This window comes from Macrobrachium nipponense, chromosome 36 (assembly GCF_015104395.2).
Source record: "Macrobrachium nipponense isolate FS-2020 chromosome 36, ASM1510439v2, whole genome shotgun sequence".
In the NCBI taxonomy this organism is placed as follows: domain Eukaryota; kingdom Metazoa; phylum Arthropoda; class Malacostraca; order Decapoda; family Palaemonidae; genus Macrobrachium; species Macrobrachium nipponense.
The window spans coordinates 43,279,589-43,297,777 of record NC_087220.1 but is presented as its reverse complement, the minus strand read 5'-3'; the positions used below and the strand labels follow the sequence as shown (position 1 = coordinate 43,297,777).

At 35.3% G+C, this 18,189-nt stretch overlaps 1 protein-coding gene across 11 annotated transcripts in view; it reads left to right on the top strand.

The window, feature by feature from the left end:
• LOC135203583 (blood vessel epicardial substance-like) overlaps positions 1-18,189 on the top strand; it is a 262,933-nt gene that overhangs the window by 229,342 nt on the left and 15,402 nt on the right. For 2 of the 11 annotated variants that reach the window (XR_010311962.1, XR_010311963.1), the window contains 4 exons: positions 194-302; positions 1,779-1,890; positions 4,207-4,431; positions 15,872-16,554. Coding sequence is in view for 5 of the 11 variants with exons in the window: in XM_064233347.1 (XP_064089417.1) it covers positions 194-302; positions 1,779-1,890; positions 4,207-4,431; positions 15,872-16,133 (708 nt within the window). In the remaining 6 variants the exon portion in view is untranslated. Of the gene's footprint in view, positions 1-193; positions 303-1,778; positions 1,891-4,206; positions 4,432-7,674; positions 7,754-9,117; positions 9,175-15,871; positions 16,555-18,189 lie in introns of those variants that run through there. The other 9 variants (XR_010311965.1, XR_010311966.1, XM_064233350.1 and 6 more) reach the window with 9 other exon arrangements.

The window sequence follows — 18,189 nt, the reverse complement described above, 5'->3', positions numbered from 1 at the left end:
AGTAGGGCAAGCAGCAGCCCCGGGTTCCAGTATGTGTAGTGCGCGCTAACAAGCTCTTAATGATAATAAATTATAAATCCCATCTTACAGATTAGGAACACCTCACATTCATAAGTATATCCATATTCTCTTTCGACCTCATCAATCCCATCATACCCATTGCAGATGCTGATGAATTCCGTTTTTTTTGCAGATTAAGAGTTACCTGTGACTCGACGCACCTCCATTACATATTACCAACGCAATTCATCGACTCGCCGGAGTGGGAGGCCTGCGCTGATGACTCCGACCAGGTGTTCCAGGTAGGGGAATTTTCGTGAGAGAGATTATAGCTACTAAAACTAGCGTGACAACACCTAGGTTATCGACCCCGTAACAGAGTAATGAAGAAAAGTAAAATATAAATAAATAAATTTGAAAGTAGTTTCATATGACAAATATCTAAAAAACATATCTGTTCACATATGCTATCCATACATTCATACATTTTACTTGTTATTTAAAATTTATTTAGGAGAGAGAGAGAGAGAGAGAGAGAGAGAGAGAGAGAGAGAGAGAGAGAGAGAGAGAGAGAGACCGTTCGAATAAATGGTCTAGGGTATCTTTGTGAATAAATCATTACGGAAAGATAGAGGGATAACATTGTTGTGAACCAGTTCTTTCTAGGTAATTCTCAAATGGCGAAAAATGGAAATGTAAACAATGTATCGCTTATTATTCGGCCATTACTTTGTTACATTTATTATGTTTATTGGCTTTTAGAATTACAATGAATGAAATATTCTTAGATATTAGTTGAGGCCTTTTGAAGTGTTATGTTTTTTCAGATATTTTGTTATGAATTTTTCATTGTGTTTATTTTGAAACTGAAGTTGATTCTCGATGGTGTATCTTATCATTTTCTGGTATTATTTAATTTTATATTAAAGTGATCATTTTTCGATGTTAATGTCAGCTGTATTGGTCTCATAATCCCTTGTTTTACGTAGTACCATAAATACTTAAAGAATGACCCTGTAGTAGGGGTGTAAGATTACTACTACCACCGTAAGTCCTGCGTGTCGTAAAAGGCGGCGAAAAGGAAAGCTGCTGCCTTGCAGTCAGTCTAACTTTTTAGTATAAAAGGCTAGGCCCACCGCCAATAACTGTGGAAACTGCTGCCTTCCAGTCGAACTTTTTAGTAAAAGGCTAGGCCCACCGCCAATAACTGTGGATAACTGCTACGTTTCCGCGGATAATTTCTTAATGGCCCTCTTAAAACATTTGATATCAGTGAGATTAATAACTGCTACGTTTCCGCTGATAATTTCTTAATGGCCCTCTTAAAACATTCGATATCAGTGAGATTAATAACTGGCACGTTTCCGCGGATAATTTCCTAATGGCCCTCTTAAAACATTTGATATCAGTGAGATTAATAACTGCCACATTTCCGCTGATAATTCCTTAATGGCCCTCTTAAAACATTCGATATCAGCGAGATTAATAACTGCTACGTTTCCGCTGATAATTCCTTAATGGCCCTCTTAAAATATTTGATATCAGTGAGATTAATAACTGCCACTTTTCCGCTGATAATTCCTTAATGGCCCTCTTAAAACATTCGATATCAGTGAGATTGATAACTGCCACGTTTCCGCGGATAATTTCTTAATGGCCCTCTTAAAACATTCGATATCAGTGAGATTAATAACTGCCACGTTTCCGCGGATAATTTCTTAATGGCCCTCTTAAAACATTTGATATCAGTGAGATTAATAACTGCCACGTTTCCGCAGGTCACCATAGTTGCCGAGGAGAGAAGCGAGTACTTGTGCTGGTCAAGACCTCGACTTCGACACATACTCCACCTCCGTCCTTTCCTTCGGGCAGTCATCCACAACCTTATAGGTAACATTGACCTCTAGAATGTCTGTTATAAACTTATTATTGATATCATTTATTCTCATCAGGGCTTGGCTTTACGCCTAAATCACGTATTCCATTCTTTTAGGTGAAGGATTCACATCTCGCCCATTATCTCGTAAGACCAGCTTATGCATTAGAGATACCCAAATGCTTTGTCATTCCTTGTGTTGGAATCTGGTAGATGATAGATCGTATATCTATTCCAATTATTGCTAAGCTTTTTTGTGTGATTTTATGGAAGTTTTAGTGGTTTGACAATCCTGGTAAAGAAGTGTCTCATATATATATATATATATATATATATATATATATATATATATATATATATATATATATATATATATATATATATATATAACCTTTATTACAAACGTTTTGGGATATATTTAGCAAGGCCGGGTAGTTGAACATTGTGTTGAATTGTAAGCATATAGGTTTTAGTAGAATCAAAGTGTGCTCTCTATTACTGATGAAAAATTGATAAGTTGAATTTGTACCACACAACCTGGTATATTATTTGATGATGTTAGGCTTACTACACCTCGCACCTAATACAAATGATTGATGGTTATGTGAACTTGATATATTTGATACAAGTTCCTGAGATACATTGCCAATGTAGTGATGCATGCACTCTGCTTTTACCATTTTATTGGTAGTATGGTTTTTTTTTGGTTTTATCCATTTTATTGATAACCGTGATGTGTATGTTCTGATTTTTACCCTTTCAATGTCAGTGTTTAATGGATTTAGTTCGAATCTCTTTTAATAAAAGTAACATTTCGCAACCCAGAGCACTTTTCAGCTATATTCTAGAGTATTTGTGTATCTAATATGGTTTGTATGCTGTGGCTTTATTACTCTTTGATATAGGTTTGTATGATTAAGATTTTACCTGTGTAATAGTAAAATGGTTATGTATGCTGTGGTTTCTAATATGTTTAATGTTTGTGCGTACATATATGTAATTGACATCTACCAGATCTACAAGTGCTAAGTGCAGAACTGCGTCAGCTCTGTATATTATTTTTTAACTTTATTTTAAATCACACTATGAAATCTTAGCAAACCTTCACTACGGCCATAATTTTTGTTGAGGAGCTAATATTTCCCTTGGCAGAAATTTTGCCAAACTCAAGATTTTGCGTTTGCTCAGGAGGGAAAGGAAGGAAGTCAACTCATCCCAAAAGACCTGACATAACTTAGGACCTCCAGAATATCCTTAAACTTTGAATGATTTTATTTTGATTGCAACATTCCAAATAGCATAATAACGTTATACGCTGATGATAAAGCTGTTTTGCAACCACCCGTACCCTTTTTGATGACAGAATTGTTTATAATAACCAACCCACTACAAGTTCCTTAACATAGATCAGTCTGTATTTTTGTTTATTGTTTAACTCTTTTTCAGACAGATGTCTTACTCATTTTCTTCAATTTTTTTTTATTATACCATTGCCTGTTCTTGATTTGTTTCCTTTTAAATCCCTGCATTTGGGTTCATCTACCTTACGGTTAATTTTTCTAGATTTTTTTTTTTTTTTTTTTTTTTTTTTTTTTTTTTTTTTTTTTTTTTTGCGAAATAAACATATTAGCTTCTGAAGCTTTCATTTTTCTTATCATGCAGATCAGCGCTTTGATTTACATTTTCATCTTAGATTTATAAGGATTATCTTATAGATTACACAGAAGCAAGAATGTGAAGATACTCTTTCAATAAAGCTTTGATGTGTAACTTATAATGAACAGAAAGCTATTTTAAAAATGGTAAACTTTATGTGAGTCCTTCAATTGCTTCAGACTGAAGAAGTCCACCGTTCAGGTTACTGAAACCTTCCCAACAGTCTTACTCAAATCCTTCCTTATAGTCTTCCTAATGTCTCAGTATCTGTAGGGGCCTATTATTATTATTATTATTATTATTATATTATTATTATTATTATTATTATTATTATTATTATTATTATTATAACCTAATAACATCTAGAGAACTGTGAGTTATTCAACCTCACAAAAGAAAATGCAAGACTAATTGAATGAACTGAATATATAGTATTTCTTGTGGATGGTATATTCTGGGAAGATATAAATTCAGAAGTTGATAAGATTCATGAAAAATGCTACAATAGAGTAGGAACGGTTAGCTATTTGATGCTAAAAGACCACAGGAGTATTATTCTGTGAGTGAATATGCGTCTCATCGAGGCCCTAGAACCCAACGCAGAAAATGAGCGTGGTTTATTACAATTATCCATACGGGATATGAATAACTGAACCCTTGCCTCGATCCGGCAGGTAAGGACATCACCACAAAACTATACTCCCTAAACGAGCAACTGGGCGTGAGTGGCTTAACGAGCGAGGGCGTGAGGGGCCTCGGTGCCCAAGACGTCTGGCGAGGGGTAGTACAGCGCTCCATGAGCGTCGACAACGTCCACACGGGCACCAAAGGATTCGTGCGGTCCTTAGCCTGGAGAGCGTCCCACAGGAGGACTTCTACCACGTACTGCGAGAGCGTCAGTAAGTGTCCCGTCAGATATACTCACAAATGGAAGCCTGTCACCTTGAATGAAGGTCGCTGGTTTTCAGTTTCTTTTTTTTTTTTTTTCGATCCCCTCTTCGTTTCTGATCTTGCTGCATCCCCACTACGTGTTCAATTCAGGTTTCTGTGGGAGTTTGTTTGATCGTCATTTTTCACACCTCTTTTATTTTCAATGTGGAATTAACAAGTTCAAAATCTATCCAAAGTCTTAAGCTGGTAAGTCTCAGAAGTAGGTAGGACAGTAGTAGTTTCACGAACAAAGTTTTCCTCAGTCACAATTGCACAACTCACTTGCATTATGTGTGGACAGAAAAAAAAAACCATCACGTACAGACCAGCAGCTTTTTTTAGGCACAGCTAGTATACCTCTGCACTATCCGTGGTGAAAACGAGCTCGTCCGACGTCTGATTAGAAACACGCGGAGAATGTTGCTAAATAGGAATCACCTTCATTAAAATGCACCGGTGTAGAGGGGAAACAATAGTTTTTTTTTTTTAGCCATGGATGGAGTAACGGGTGTAACACGTGCGTGGATACAGAGGAAGCTGTAGCTCGGTAATGAACCATAGAATACTGCATTCCTTTGTATGGTGGTTGTATTAGTCTATTTTCTGTTTTAAGAAGTCAAACCTACCTATAAGAAGCTACAGTTTTTATACATAAAGGTTATGTATGTAGTTCTGTATACTGTACTATATATAATTTTAAAAGAATGTAATAAATTGTTTTATGTAGTTTATGTTTATGTGCACAGTTTTACATACAGTATTTACATACTGGTCCAGTTTCGTTGCACACACAAATATATATATATATATATATATATATATATATATATATATATATATATATATATATATATATATATATATTATATAAGTCTATCACATTACCGTGATTCACATACATATATCGAACTACAAATGTCCTTTAATATCTAATTCGCTCTACCTCGGAATTAATATATTTTCATATATGCTTAACCGAAGGGAATTTATTAAGCGATAATAGAATTGGCGATCGACAGGCGCGAACCAGCGACCTCTCAATTCCAGGACTGGCAGTGAAGCCTTAAACCACCCCGACACCGCAAGTGTCCACCGGAGTGGTTTAAGGCTTCACTACCAGTCCTGGAATTGTGAGGTCGCTGGTTCGCGCCTGTCGATCGCCAATTCTATTATCGCTTAATAAATTCCCCCATCGGTTAAGCATATATGAAAATATATTAATTCCGAGGTAGAGCGAATTAGATATTAAAGGACATTTGTAGTTCGATATATATATATATATATATATATATATATATATATATATATATATATATATATATATATATATATATATATATATATAGACACCATCATATTTGATAATTTATGTAGGAATGATATAACAATATATATATATATATATATATATATATATATATATATATATATATATATATATATATATATGTATATGTATATATATATATATATATATATATATATATATATATATATATATATATATATATATATATAGACACCGTTATATTTCATAATTTATGTAGGAATGATTTAGCATTGCTAACTAATGTTTACACCCATATCACACCTGTCTGCTAGATGTCTATTTTTTTTAACATGATTACAGATAAGATGGAATTTGGGAACTGCCCATTAATATTAAATTTGTAAACGCCACTAATGATAAGAATCATAAGAAGTCCAATCATAACAAAATATTTAAACCTTTATGATAAATAAGAAGCGTTTAATATTAATATATTAGTGCTAGAATGGATTTTTTAAAGGTTTGCTTCGTGAGTTTTTCAGACACTGGTGGTAGAACCTGATCTTTCTCGGATCTCCTTACAAGAGGGAGCACTATTCCTCACGAATTCCACATTAAGAACAACAGAACCCCTTAGAAGGTTGCAGTTTAGTTGGCCGTGTAGCTACTCTGACATCCTACTGTAGAAGTATCGGTCTTTGTAAACTGCAGTGAGGTGCAACTTCGAACTTCTTCTCAGCTTGTTTGTGCATTAAGGTCACTAAGTTATAAACTTATAGAGGTCCTATGTGAAAGAAGTTTGTTGCGGTTTTTCTTCTTCATTTAAAACACGAAGAAAGGCGAGAAGTCCCAAAGTAGAAGTTTTGAGCTTGATAATAAGTCTGTATACAGACTGAATATCAGGCTCAAAGCTTCTACTTTAGGACTTTAGGACTCATCTTTCATCGTGTTTTAATTGAAGAAGAAAAACAGTAACAAACTTCTTTCGAAGAGCCCCTCTATAAGTTTATAACTTAGTTGACCTTCATGCACGAATAGGCTGAGAAGTAGAATGTTTGAAGTTGCATCTCACTGTAGATTACAAAGCCAGACTTTCACATTAGGACTAAAGAATTCCCATTCTGCCATCTTCCATGTAGTCTAGGACTTGAATTAACTGTAGTTCCTTCTGGGAGGTCACCCTGCTGCTTCCTTTTAAGTTCCTTCAAGTCATGACTAGATAAAATCATGGTTTCTCTGTTGCTTTATGAGACTTCGAACACAAAGCTATAGCTCCTCTTGTTAGTAGTCACTACGAAGTAAATTAAAAACCCTGTTCCAGCTCATACCTTAATCAATGCAACCTACTTATCAAGATCACAATAAGCGTTTTAGGTGATATTAACACATCGCCAGGGAACGTGAACAATTTTCTTCTGTAAAATATATTGTAGCTATGGAAAAACAACATATTTCAGCCCTTCACACCGTAAAGACAAAGTCTAACTTAAAACTGTTACTTGTGAGTAGGATGATAATATTTTATCTTCGTGTTTCAAACTCAGTAATAGTACTGTACTTGTAATGTCTGGCTGATTTTAATGGAAACGCAATGGATATTATAAGGGTACTCTGTGTTGAGGGTCAGTTCCAGAAGGGCCTTATGGGATCTCCTTTCGTGTGGAATACGTGAGAAATATTTGGAGCCCGTTCTCGTAGAGGCTGAAAGAGGACAGAGCTACCATGAGTGGTCCTACTCACATCTTAACCTGCTTCAAAAAATATTGCCAAAGATGCTTGTATAAAAATATCAGTGAGATTTCCCCCTGAAAACTGTGAGAATTGTCATCTTATTTCTCACTGATCATGAAAATTCTAACGTGCATATGCAATAAATTGAATTTTATTGTGTTTGTTTTTTAAAAGCTGGGCTCTTTGATCTCCCAAATGATTAATTACGTAGTTAACTTTTTTTTAATAGATCCTCAGTTCCCATCCCAGCTTGCATAAGATTCATTTACGCAGTCAAGTTTTTATACAAGGTAAGGTTTTTGCCAATTAGTTCCCATTTTTTCAGTGTAACTACATTTTTTCCTATTAGTATATGTGGTTGAATATCATCATATTTGTCAAGAGTTTTTGTTTGTATTTTATACCATATTTTGATATTTTTCAACAAATTCAGTTTTGAATTGAATTTTGAAGAAGGAGTGCTCTGTATTGTATATGTTGCTTATATGTGAGTAAGAAGGAAGAGGCATTTGTAATCCTTTGTAAATCTCAAGGTATTGTTTTATTTTATGGTATATTTTTAAGACTTTTCATTTCCAGATTTTATCGTTACCTCCCTTATAGACAATAGTAAAAACATTGTTGTGTGCCATCTCTCTCTCTCTCTCTCTCTCTCTCTCTCTCTCTCTCTCTCTCTCTCTCTCTCTCTCTCTCTCTCTCAGAATAACATATAGATGATAATATCTATTTTCACTGTGTATCAGGATTGTCACTTTAGTCTTTGTGGTTGATGTAAGTCAGGACTGGAGTCTGCATGTGTGTCGTGTAGGTTGAGTCATTTTGGTAGATTTCATCATGAAGCAAAGTGTCAGAACTCATGATTAATGTATACATATTTAGGTCACCAGTTTCATCATGAGCCCTGTGGTAATGTTACATTGATGCCGTGTGGTTATGTTATATATGTCAATGTAAACCAAGAGATTTTCAACGTGTAGGGCAGGTGGAGAATTATGTAAAGCTTTGTTCCAACAGTCTAAAGTTAGTCATGGTCTTCCAATGTGGTCATGCTGTTGGGTCAATGAATTACGTAATTGTCAACCCGAGAGCACCCTCATAGTAACAGACTTGTCACTGTTTTAAGCACAGTCGATTAAAAAAACAACAACATTGCACATCCTTATAGAAGTTGTGGTGGGATGGCTATGTTTTGCCCCTCAGTTAGCTGGCAGGATTTCAAGAAATCATGACATAGCACACTACAGTATTGTAGTCCAGTAGTTAACTTGAAATTTCCTATAGATAGCATGTTAGTGCAGCATGCATTTTCAGACTGGGAATAAAACGTTTTTTCCTTGATTTGTAGAAGCTGAGATTCCTTTTTTAAGTGTAGTAAGAATTTAAGTGCTTGATTAAAATTTCCTTTCAACTGATAAGACCGTCAGACTGCAGTATTGCATGTACAGAACAAAGGAATCTTGACTTTGGGTTCATTTGCAATATTATTGGCATATTTCATGACAAGTGGATTGCCCCGAACTTAAAGATAAATGATTGGGACTGCCAGAGCACTGTGGCCATTGCCATACCCTTACAGAATATTTTGGGTGTTTTCTTTTTTCCTTTTTTTTTATCCCTAATAATGTACCAGTCACTAAATGAGGACGTGTTACAGACGTGACGGATCCTGTGCTGGACGCGCCCCCCTGCCACCTCTGACATCACGCCCCCAGTAAGTCCCTCCCCAATTTCCCTCCCTTCCGCTGTCACAGTTAAGAAATTCAGAGTGCTTACAGGGGACAGATAAGAATGACTGCCTCATTCATTCATTTCCTGGTGGTGGCCAAATTTGTTGTAGTGTTTTTTTTTTTTTTTTTTTTTTTAAATTAAGTTCTTGAATTATAAATATGCCCAGGGTTTTATACCTTATAGGCAAACACCTGAATTCAGTCATTCTTTTGTGCCAAATCTTCTTTGAGTATTCTCAGATTACATTAGTAAGTTTCAGGATATTTTAATGGTCTATTATAATGCCATTTCCTTGCTTTCTTTCGCCTATTCTTGCTTTTTTAATGGGTTTTATAGCGTGAATTTAACCTATTCTCTCCAGGCAATTTACTCATTCCAGAATTCTCTTTGGGCCTCAGTTTTCATTGACACATTATATTGAATACCAATAAACAAAGAAAACCAAGGCAATTACCTATGGAAATAACATCTACTTTCACTTCTACTGTAAGAATGAATTCCCTTTCGATGAAATATGCACTGGTAGTTTAATTTTGACTGCGCATTGGTGTCCTTGGTTTGGCTGTGTTTTTAGTAAGCTGTGGATAGTCTCTTGTATCTGTGTTAATTCGTGTAGGTTAGTGCTTTCGACTTACATGACTGGGTTCTTTTGACTCATGCCTTTGTGGCATATTCTTGACGTGCTGTGTGAAATCACTCTAGAAATGTAGATCCCGAATAATGTATAGTTCTCATAGTCATGTAGTCGTATCATACGTGTACCAGTTCCTCACAGAGCTCGTATCATTTATGGGGATTGTTATTGTACATACAGTAAATTCATATATGTTTTCATCTCATACAAATAATGTAACCAAAGTACTAATTTGTTGACTGCCGTGTGACATTCAAATGGGAGGGAAGGAGGGACATCAAGGTCATTTTTAGTGAGTTGTAATCATCCTCTGTCTTGCAAAAGACTACAATAACTTTCTTGCTGCAGATCTAAGATGAAAACCAAAGAAATATTTAGTATAATTACAAAACTTTTCTTAAATGATATTTAGAAGATATTAAAATGCAAACTGAGGATTCTAAAAGGTTTGCCATTACATTTTAATGGTTACTAAGATATATTCAACAGAAAATATTTCTGATTAATCACTCAGTACTTACATACATTACTATCCAAGTAACTTGGCTTTATGAATATATAATTGTTCTTGGTAATAACTATGAAACCCAATCTTAGATGAACAAATCAATTTGTTTAACTCCAAAATTGTTTTGAATTCAGCAGGTTGAATCCTAACCCAAAACTTTCAGGTTGCATAATCAGAATGCCACCATTAAGCCACTTGAACTCAGAGCAGAGATGATGAAGAACTTCACACTTACTATGGAGTAAAGTAGTACAATATATTTCTTCTTTTTACAGAATTTAGTCCAGTATACAGAATATATATAGAATCAATGAAGAGTTCTGTGGGTGAATTAGGTCAGTAATTTAGGTTTTTATGTAAAAATCAATATATCAGTGAAAATAGAACCGAAATGTTGAAACTCTTTTGTCGTCCACCATATAATGCTCTTCCACTGCAATGCTTTTTCCATGAAAGCATTATGTGTAGACTTATCATTGATATACTATAATTTCAGCATTCAGCGTGTGTTATATCCTATTTTGATTTTTGTTATATAGATTTTAGAAAGTGAATTGTTTATGAATTAATCTGGTTGCTGTGCTCATTGTAAGATAACATCTGGGATTGGTGGTAAATGTTACTTTAGAATTGCTTAGAATATGGCTAGGGAATATTTGTTGCAAGCCTGATAAATGTATTCCCATCATTTAGTCAATAGGTAGATAAAGGTTTAGTCGTCACACTCAGATCATGATTTGCAAGTCAGAAAAGCTGAGAAAAGAAGCATCGCTTTTAACTAATGAGCTTCATACAGGAATACCCCAATGCTTTCCTCATTGTCACAACATAAAAGAAATATATATTGTCAGTCAGATCAGAGAATACTGTATGTGTCCCTTAACCTTTGTTTAGTGTTAATTAGAATGCTTCTGTATCACGTAGATCTAGACAGTATTTTAAACACAATGAAACAAATGCTGCGTATTGGACTTATTGGGGATATTAGTATAGAATTTAATTCTGGTTTTTCTCAGAATGAGAGAAACTTTTTTTTTTTTTTTAGGACTGGAGATGTCTGTATTTGACACTTGTAGATTATAGTATTTGTTATATTTTTGTTGTTCGTTCCCATGCTTTAGGATCTAACATTTGTGTTTTAAGTGGTCATTGTAGGGCAATATTGCAAGTGCTTACCTCAAACATTCCAACATGGAGAGATGTGTACTTAATACTCATGTACTTTTAAATTCTAGTTTAATGCTTTGGCAGCTGAGTCATTGTATAGTAGCTGTAGATTTTACCTTTTACAATTTCTATCGCATTCTTTTCTTAGATTGCTTATTTCATTTTTAAGGAAGGAACTCGAAAATGCCACATTTGGATAATTAATATCTATAAACAATCTCATCCAGATATCAGATAATAAATATCTTACTGTGTAAAACAGTATAGAGCCCCTAATTAGCGAGAATTTGAAGTTTAAATTCAGCCATTTGATTTTTTCATTAGGGTTTTCATATACAATAAGAAAATGTTATACTTAGAGGAGATTCATTGTAGACCGTCATTCGTGATTGCTTAATAAATACCTCAAATTCATTATTCCTTATAAATACCTTATTGATAGATTACCCTGAGGAAGAGTGCTCATACTATAAAGACTATGTCTTTAGACAATTAAATCTCATGCTAGTTCTCCTTAGTTTTTCTGGCTTGCATTTCTGATCATCTATGTAATCATTTAGTTGTTAGTTAATATTTTCAGTTTACGTACTTTTTGTTTTCTCTTTTGTCACATTTCGGCAGTCAGTTCCGTGGAAGCTTGCTTTCCAAGTCAGCAGTTTAGGTTTGTTCTAACTGAATGTTTTTTTTTATTTCAAATAATAATAATAATAATAATAATAATAATAATAATAATAATAATAATAATAATAATAATAATAATAATAATGATAATAGTTCTTGTTGGCATCCAGTTGTTCCCCTGGCTCATGGTGTTTTACTTCTCATTATAGTTCCTCTTTCTCCTTCCACTCGACTGTCTAACTTCTTCAATATTTTCCTCAGAATTTTTACCTTCGTTTATGAACAAACCCTTCATGCTAGTCTACCGAGTTTAGTAAGTTAACTGATTGGTCCTTTTTTATGTTTTTATGTTTTGTGATGATATAATTATATTTATCAGTCCAATAAGCACTCCATTAAATGGTACGTTCATAAAAAGAAGGAACTGTACATGAAATTAGAAATTAAAATGCCTTTAAGTGTTAGAAACTTGTAATACTGCACAAAAAATATGGACTATACCTGTGTAACATCAAAACTCGTTAGAATTTTCACATGTGGTTCTTCTGTCTTTGTATTGGTAGTCTCATACAGGTGTTGAATTTGGGTCCATGCTTTCACTGCAATAAAAAAAATTATTGTCAGTTGAGTCATATGTACACACACTGGTAAATTTCAGACCTGTTGATGAGTAAAGAGGAGTTATTTGAGGTAGGCTATCTTTTCATTTTTTAGCTGTTGGGCTAAGTTAGTGAGTTATGCTCATTTGATTTCATATTTGTATTTTATAACCTCAATCTCTTTTGTGATTTTGATTACCCTTGTCATTTGCACTCTCTCTCCAATTGTTTATGTAGATCAGAATTTTCACTATTTCTTTTCAGTTTTAGAATGAGATTTCATATTCAGTCCAGTGTGTAAGAACTGTGAATTATTGGGATCTTAAAAGTTGGGAACTCTAATGGGTCTCTTGATGCTCTTTGCATGAAGATCACTTACATATTTTAGGATCATTGTTTGTGTCTGCTGTAGAAGAGGTAGCGTGTCCTTAGACTTGACATGGAGAAGCCAGGTTTTGGGGTTAGTGGATTTAATGTTAATATTGCTTTTTATAATTCTGTTTTCTTAGAGGTTTTAACAACAATATTTACTCGAGACCAAGTCCTGTATTTTGAATGCTAATTGTCAATATTTTCTACTCAGGAGTTCTTAAACTCGATCTTTTTTGTCCGATATCTCAAAACAAAATAATATTAGTACATGCAGAGGAGTTTTGGATATTTATAGAATGAGAGCCTGCTGTGTTAAGATAATAATTTTTATATTCATTCTTGTTATTTCTTGGTAGAATATTTTCCTTACATTCTATCTTGAGGATATCACATGGAAAAGGATAAGTAATCTTCGAAATTTAGCTCGACTTTTCTGTTATTTAAATCCCAAACAATTTTAAAGTTAGCCCCCTTAGCTCGTTTCAGAGCTTTGACCGTTTCAATTTTGAGTTATTGTATTTATCTTCTCTATGTTCTTATTTATTCAGCATGTAAGGGATTTTACATTGAAGTATGAGAGGACAAGCTTTTCGGAAACCTTTTTAAACTGTTCACCTATCTAAGGGTAGATGTGGTTATCATTCATTCAAAGCATAAAATGTCTGTAGGGAAAGCCTAGCATGATAGTAAGGTAGTAATTGGCGGTATATAGATTTTTCCATCTAATTCTGGTTGTTTCTTAGATCAACAGGCTTCTAGATAAGGGAATGATCAAACATTCTCATCTTGTATAGTATTTTGAAGGAGACTATGTAAAAACCATACCTAGATTTGAAAAGAAGTGTCCAGTGACCCAGTGTACAAATCAGCACTCTGCCTAGTGGGTGATTCAGCCCTCTTAGAGCCAGTGTGTGATAGTTGTTTGACTGTCAGGCTCCAGTTTTTCTTCTACAAACTCTTAGGTAAATCTTGCCTTGTTTTTTTGTCCTTCTTACACAACACAAAGTCTTTTTTTCCACTCATTATGCAGTATTTTGCTGTTAGAATTTGGACCATAGGGATATAAATTTTGTCTTGTTATTTTACCAAATTTCCTTGCGCAAAATATTATATCCTCTATGGTTACAGTATAGCGCGCATATCTTTTGTTGTTAACCATTGCAGTGTTTAGATGCTCTGCCTTTCATCTGCATCTGATATGAGGATAGAGCAAGCCTTTGCATTCTGTCCTCTATCCTGTGAAAGCTGTTTTGCAATATGCTTTGTTTTAGCCAATGACTTTTTTTTTTATTCATTAACAGTATCCCATGCTGAGCACTTTAATTAAGGTATCTTATGGTTCCTTTGTACACCTCATACCTGTGTGGCAAGCTCTAAGTTTATGTATTGTTTTCAGGTATCAGTCTCCTAGATTCAGTGCATAGAATTAATAAAAGCCATGTAAAAAATAAATTAGTCTTTTTGGCAGTCCAAATAATTTCCGTCTTTTTGGCAGTCCATATCACTGGTTACCCAGTGACTGGGAGACAGTCCTTTCACTGTGATTTAGGGACACTTTCATATCAAACCCCCCCCACACCCCCACAAGTCAAGCTGGGTCTGGCACATGGATCATCTGGACTTTTCTTTTCAGATTAGTAGTAGGATTTTCAAGTACTCTTCTACTAACCAGATCTACTTGAACGTTAGTGCTTTCCTCGTCTCAGAAGTTGACTCTATATTCTTTATCAAAATCCATTTTTACTCAAATTCCCTTGGACCATTTTGTTCCTATGGTTAGAGAATGACTGTATAGAATAGTCCTTGTTCTTACTGTTTGTTAAGAATGAGTGAATCATTTTATTAATTTTTTACTGCAGTTGTATAGTATTACATACCCCACCAAAGCACAGGATTGTAAATGTTTAAATATTGTATGAGAAAATATTGTCATGATATTTAAGTCATGCATTTTGTGATAATTTTTATAAGTGAAGGTTCAGAATCAAATCATTTTCAGTATCTTTTATCTCTGTATGTTCTGTTCTCTGAGTGATTTTAATAGTATCATTTATTCAACTGGTATCACGGCTCCCTCGGAATTACGTAAGGAGCACTTCTGAGAAATTTTCAGCATGGTTTTGATGACTGTTTCACTCTTGTCAGTCAGGAGATGGAATCTTGAAGCTATTAATTTTTTAATCCACTTACCACCACTCACTGTTCAAATAGTGTTCAGACTCTATTTTCCTATATATTTCGCATGACGCACAACCATCTCCATTTTAACATTTGTGCAATTATTAAAAGAATGAGATAATTCAGTTTAGAAGGCTTCTGGCTACTTTCTCTTGCAGAGCTAAAGGGTATGAATTAATTACTTACATTCATGAAAATTTGTGTCAAGAAGTATGCTTGTTTGTGTATAAAAAATATTTGGGTGACAATAAGTTACGTATAATACTGCATTGGAAGACTGGGTTATAATTTAAGCCTCACTATTCCAGTACTATAGGAATTTCAGATAAGTTATGATAAATCTTACCATTTAAGTTTGCATTCAAGCATCTCTCTTTGGCACCAAAATAATTTTATTTGACTTTATATAAGGATACTTATAATCACATTTGGGTTTAGTACATAGTTTATGCTGTTTGGACACTACATATCTCTTGCGCTGTTTTGTTCATTAATAATAAGGATGCTTTAAAGAAAGCTTCTAGCATGTCCAGCACTAATTTTAACAGTTACAAACTCTCACAGATCAGACACAGGTCATGCCCAACATTTATTTCCTCAGGGTCATCACCCGTCAGGTCCCGTGGGTCGCATGCATCTGACCCCGCCCTTAAAGCGACCTCTCCGGGGGCCTGGGGAAGTATTCGCCAGCATGCTCAAGGAAGCCAGCAACACCTTCTGGCTCCCCCTTCGCCACAGGGTTTAGAGCCGCCTTTAGCATCAGGGACAGCATCTTCACCACCACCAGTTTTACACACAGGCAGTTTGGCAGGTCGCAGCACAGGTAGCAGCAGCAAGCGCACCCACCGGGAGAACGTGGTGAGGTGTGTGGTAACATCAAATGCCTCTTGCACACGCCTTTCTGTGGAAGCGCTCGACGATCCATCTCTGCTGGAGACATACGTCTGAAACCTTCCCTGCCTGCCTGTCTGCCTGCCTGCTTCATACCTGCTGTGTCTGCCTGCCTGCCTGCCTGCTCAACAGCTGCTGCTAGACTCAGTAGAGCAAGAAGCAGTAAAGCAGATGTCTGGTAGAAGATGGTAGTCCATGGTAGCCCTTCGGTAGTGTCTGGCTGGTGCATGTAGCAGGTGATGGCGATAATGGTGACGGTGAAATATTATAAGTATCAGTAGGATGTCCAGGATCCGTGATCTCTGTTCAGCCCCATCCTGCCTGCCTGCCTGCCTGCCTTTCTCCTTCCAGCCTCAGGAGCACCATCCTTCAAGCCTGCAACAGAGTAGAGAGGTTCTGAGCAACGTCAGCCTGCCCTCACTTAGGGCAGCCTGTAGTCTTGTCATGTTTGTGTCTCTGAGTCCTGGGATTTGCATGCTGCATGCATATAGTTTTGCATGTCAACTCATTGCCATCCTTGCTTTAGGTAAAATTAGTTCTGTTGCTGTAAACAGGTACTGCAGAGGATGCATGTATGCCTTGCATTTGTATTGTCTTCTTCGTTTTGCCTTGATGCTCAGTTGGTTGTTGATACTTTACTCACAAGTAAGTTGGTCATTTTGAGTGTCTGAGCATCACCTTTTGATGCTGTGTATGTCTGTTGAAAGTCTTTGAAGATGTATAGTAGTATTTCTATATTCGGGAAAAAAACACTAGTACCTCTTGTGGTTGTAGATACGTAATTATTAAAATATGTGCAAAAGAAGATTGCTTTTATTGTATAATCCATATTGCTGGATATGTATGTAATTAATTTTAGTAGTTACATTATTTAGGTACAGCACTATTGGTTACTAGTATGTTTGTAAGTATTCAGACAGTAAGTTTGAACTGTGTAAATTGAATTCTTTCTATTTTTTCAGATAGTAGTGTTTGAAAATAATCCATACTAAAGGTTTGCAATTTATTTTTCAGATTCATGTCGAACAATTTCTGTTATTTTGCTCTGCAAAATTAACGTTTAAAGCTTTATTGCATAATGAACAATCTTAGTATAGTAGATATGATATTAAATTCAGCAAAATCTGTCGACTGTGTCCAATTATGAATGGCTGGCCCTGGCTGTGAAAGCTCAAAGCTCTCTCTCTCTCTCTCTCTCTCTCTCTCTCTCTCTCTCTCTCTCTCTCTCTCTCTCTCTCTCTCTCTCTCTCTCTCTCTCTCTCTCTCTGTTTAAAGTTCACTCATGAATAGCAGAGGCAATTGAGCGGTCAAATTGCTGTCACACAACGCCCTAGAGACTGAACTTATATACATATATGCATAACTGGTAAACGTATGGCTGCCTCAGACCAACAAATCCGTGGGTCACAGAGATAGTAAGATCTTGTTAATAATGTGCTATTGAATCATTGTGTTCTTACTTGGCATTTGGCATGTTTTCTTATAAAGCATAGAGGTTTTCATAGGTTGATTTTAGGGCCTTTCTGTAATGCTTGCAGAAGAAAGGCTAATTTTCTTATATATATTTTTTATAGAAACATTAAATTAATTTATAACTGCCTCACTTATGTGAAAAGGGTGCGTGTAATTCAATTAGTAGACCCTGTATGGCAGCGAGTTATTTTGAGAGTGGTTTTATTAAATTTTAGCGACAAGCCTCTCATTACGTTGCCACAACAAATACTTGATTGATTTTCTGATAAGGAAAGCAAATGTTTTGTTGATTCCAAACTGTGATGTCCTGGTTGAGGAAAAAAATTAGACCACTTCACTGAAATGTGCAGGAAGTTCTGCCTTATGTATATAACAGCTATGCACATACTCTTGAATACTGTACCGATTGAAACAATTATTACAGCTTAAAGGCTGATATTTCAAATTGCATTGATGACTCCAAATTTGCTGGCAGTAAGCTATGATGCAATATTTTAACAATGGAAGTCATTACCTGGTCAGCAAATGCTCATTGAGCCGGAGAAAGAATAGCCT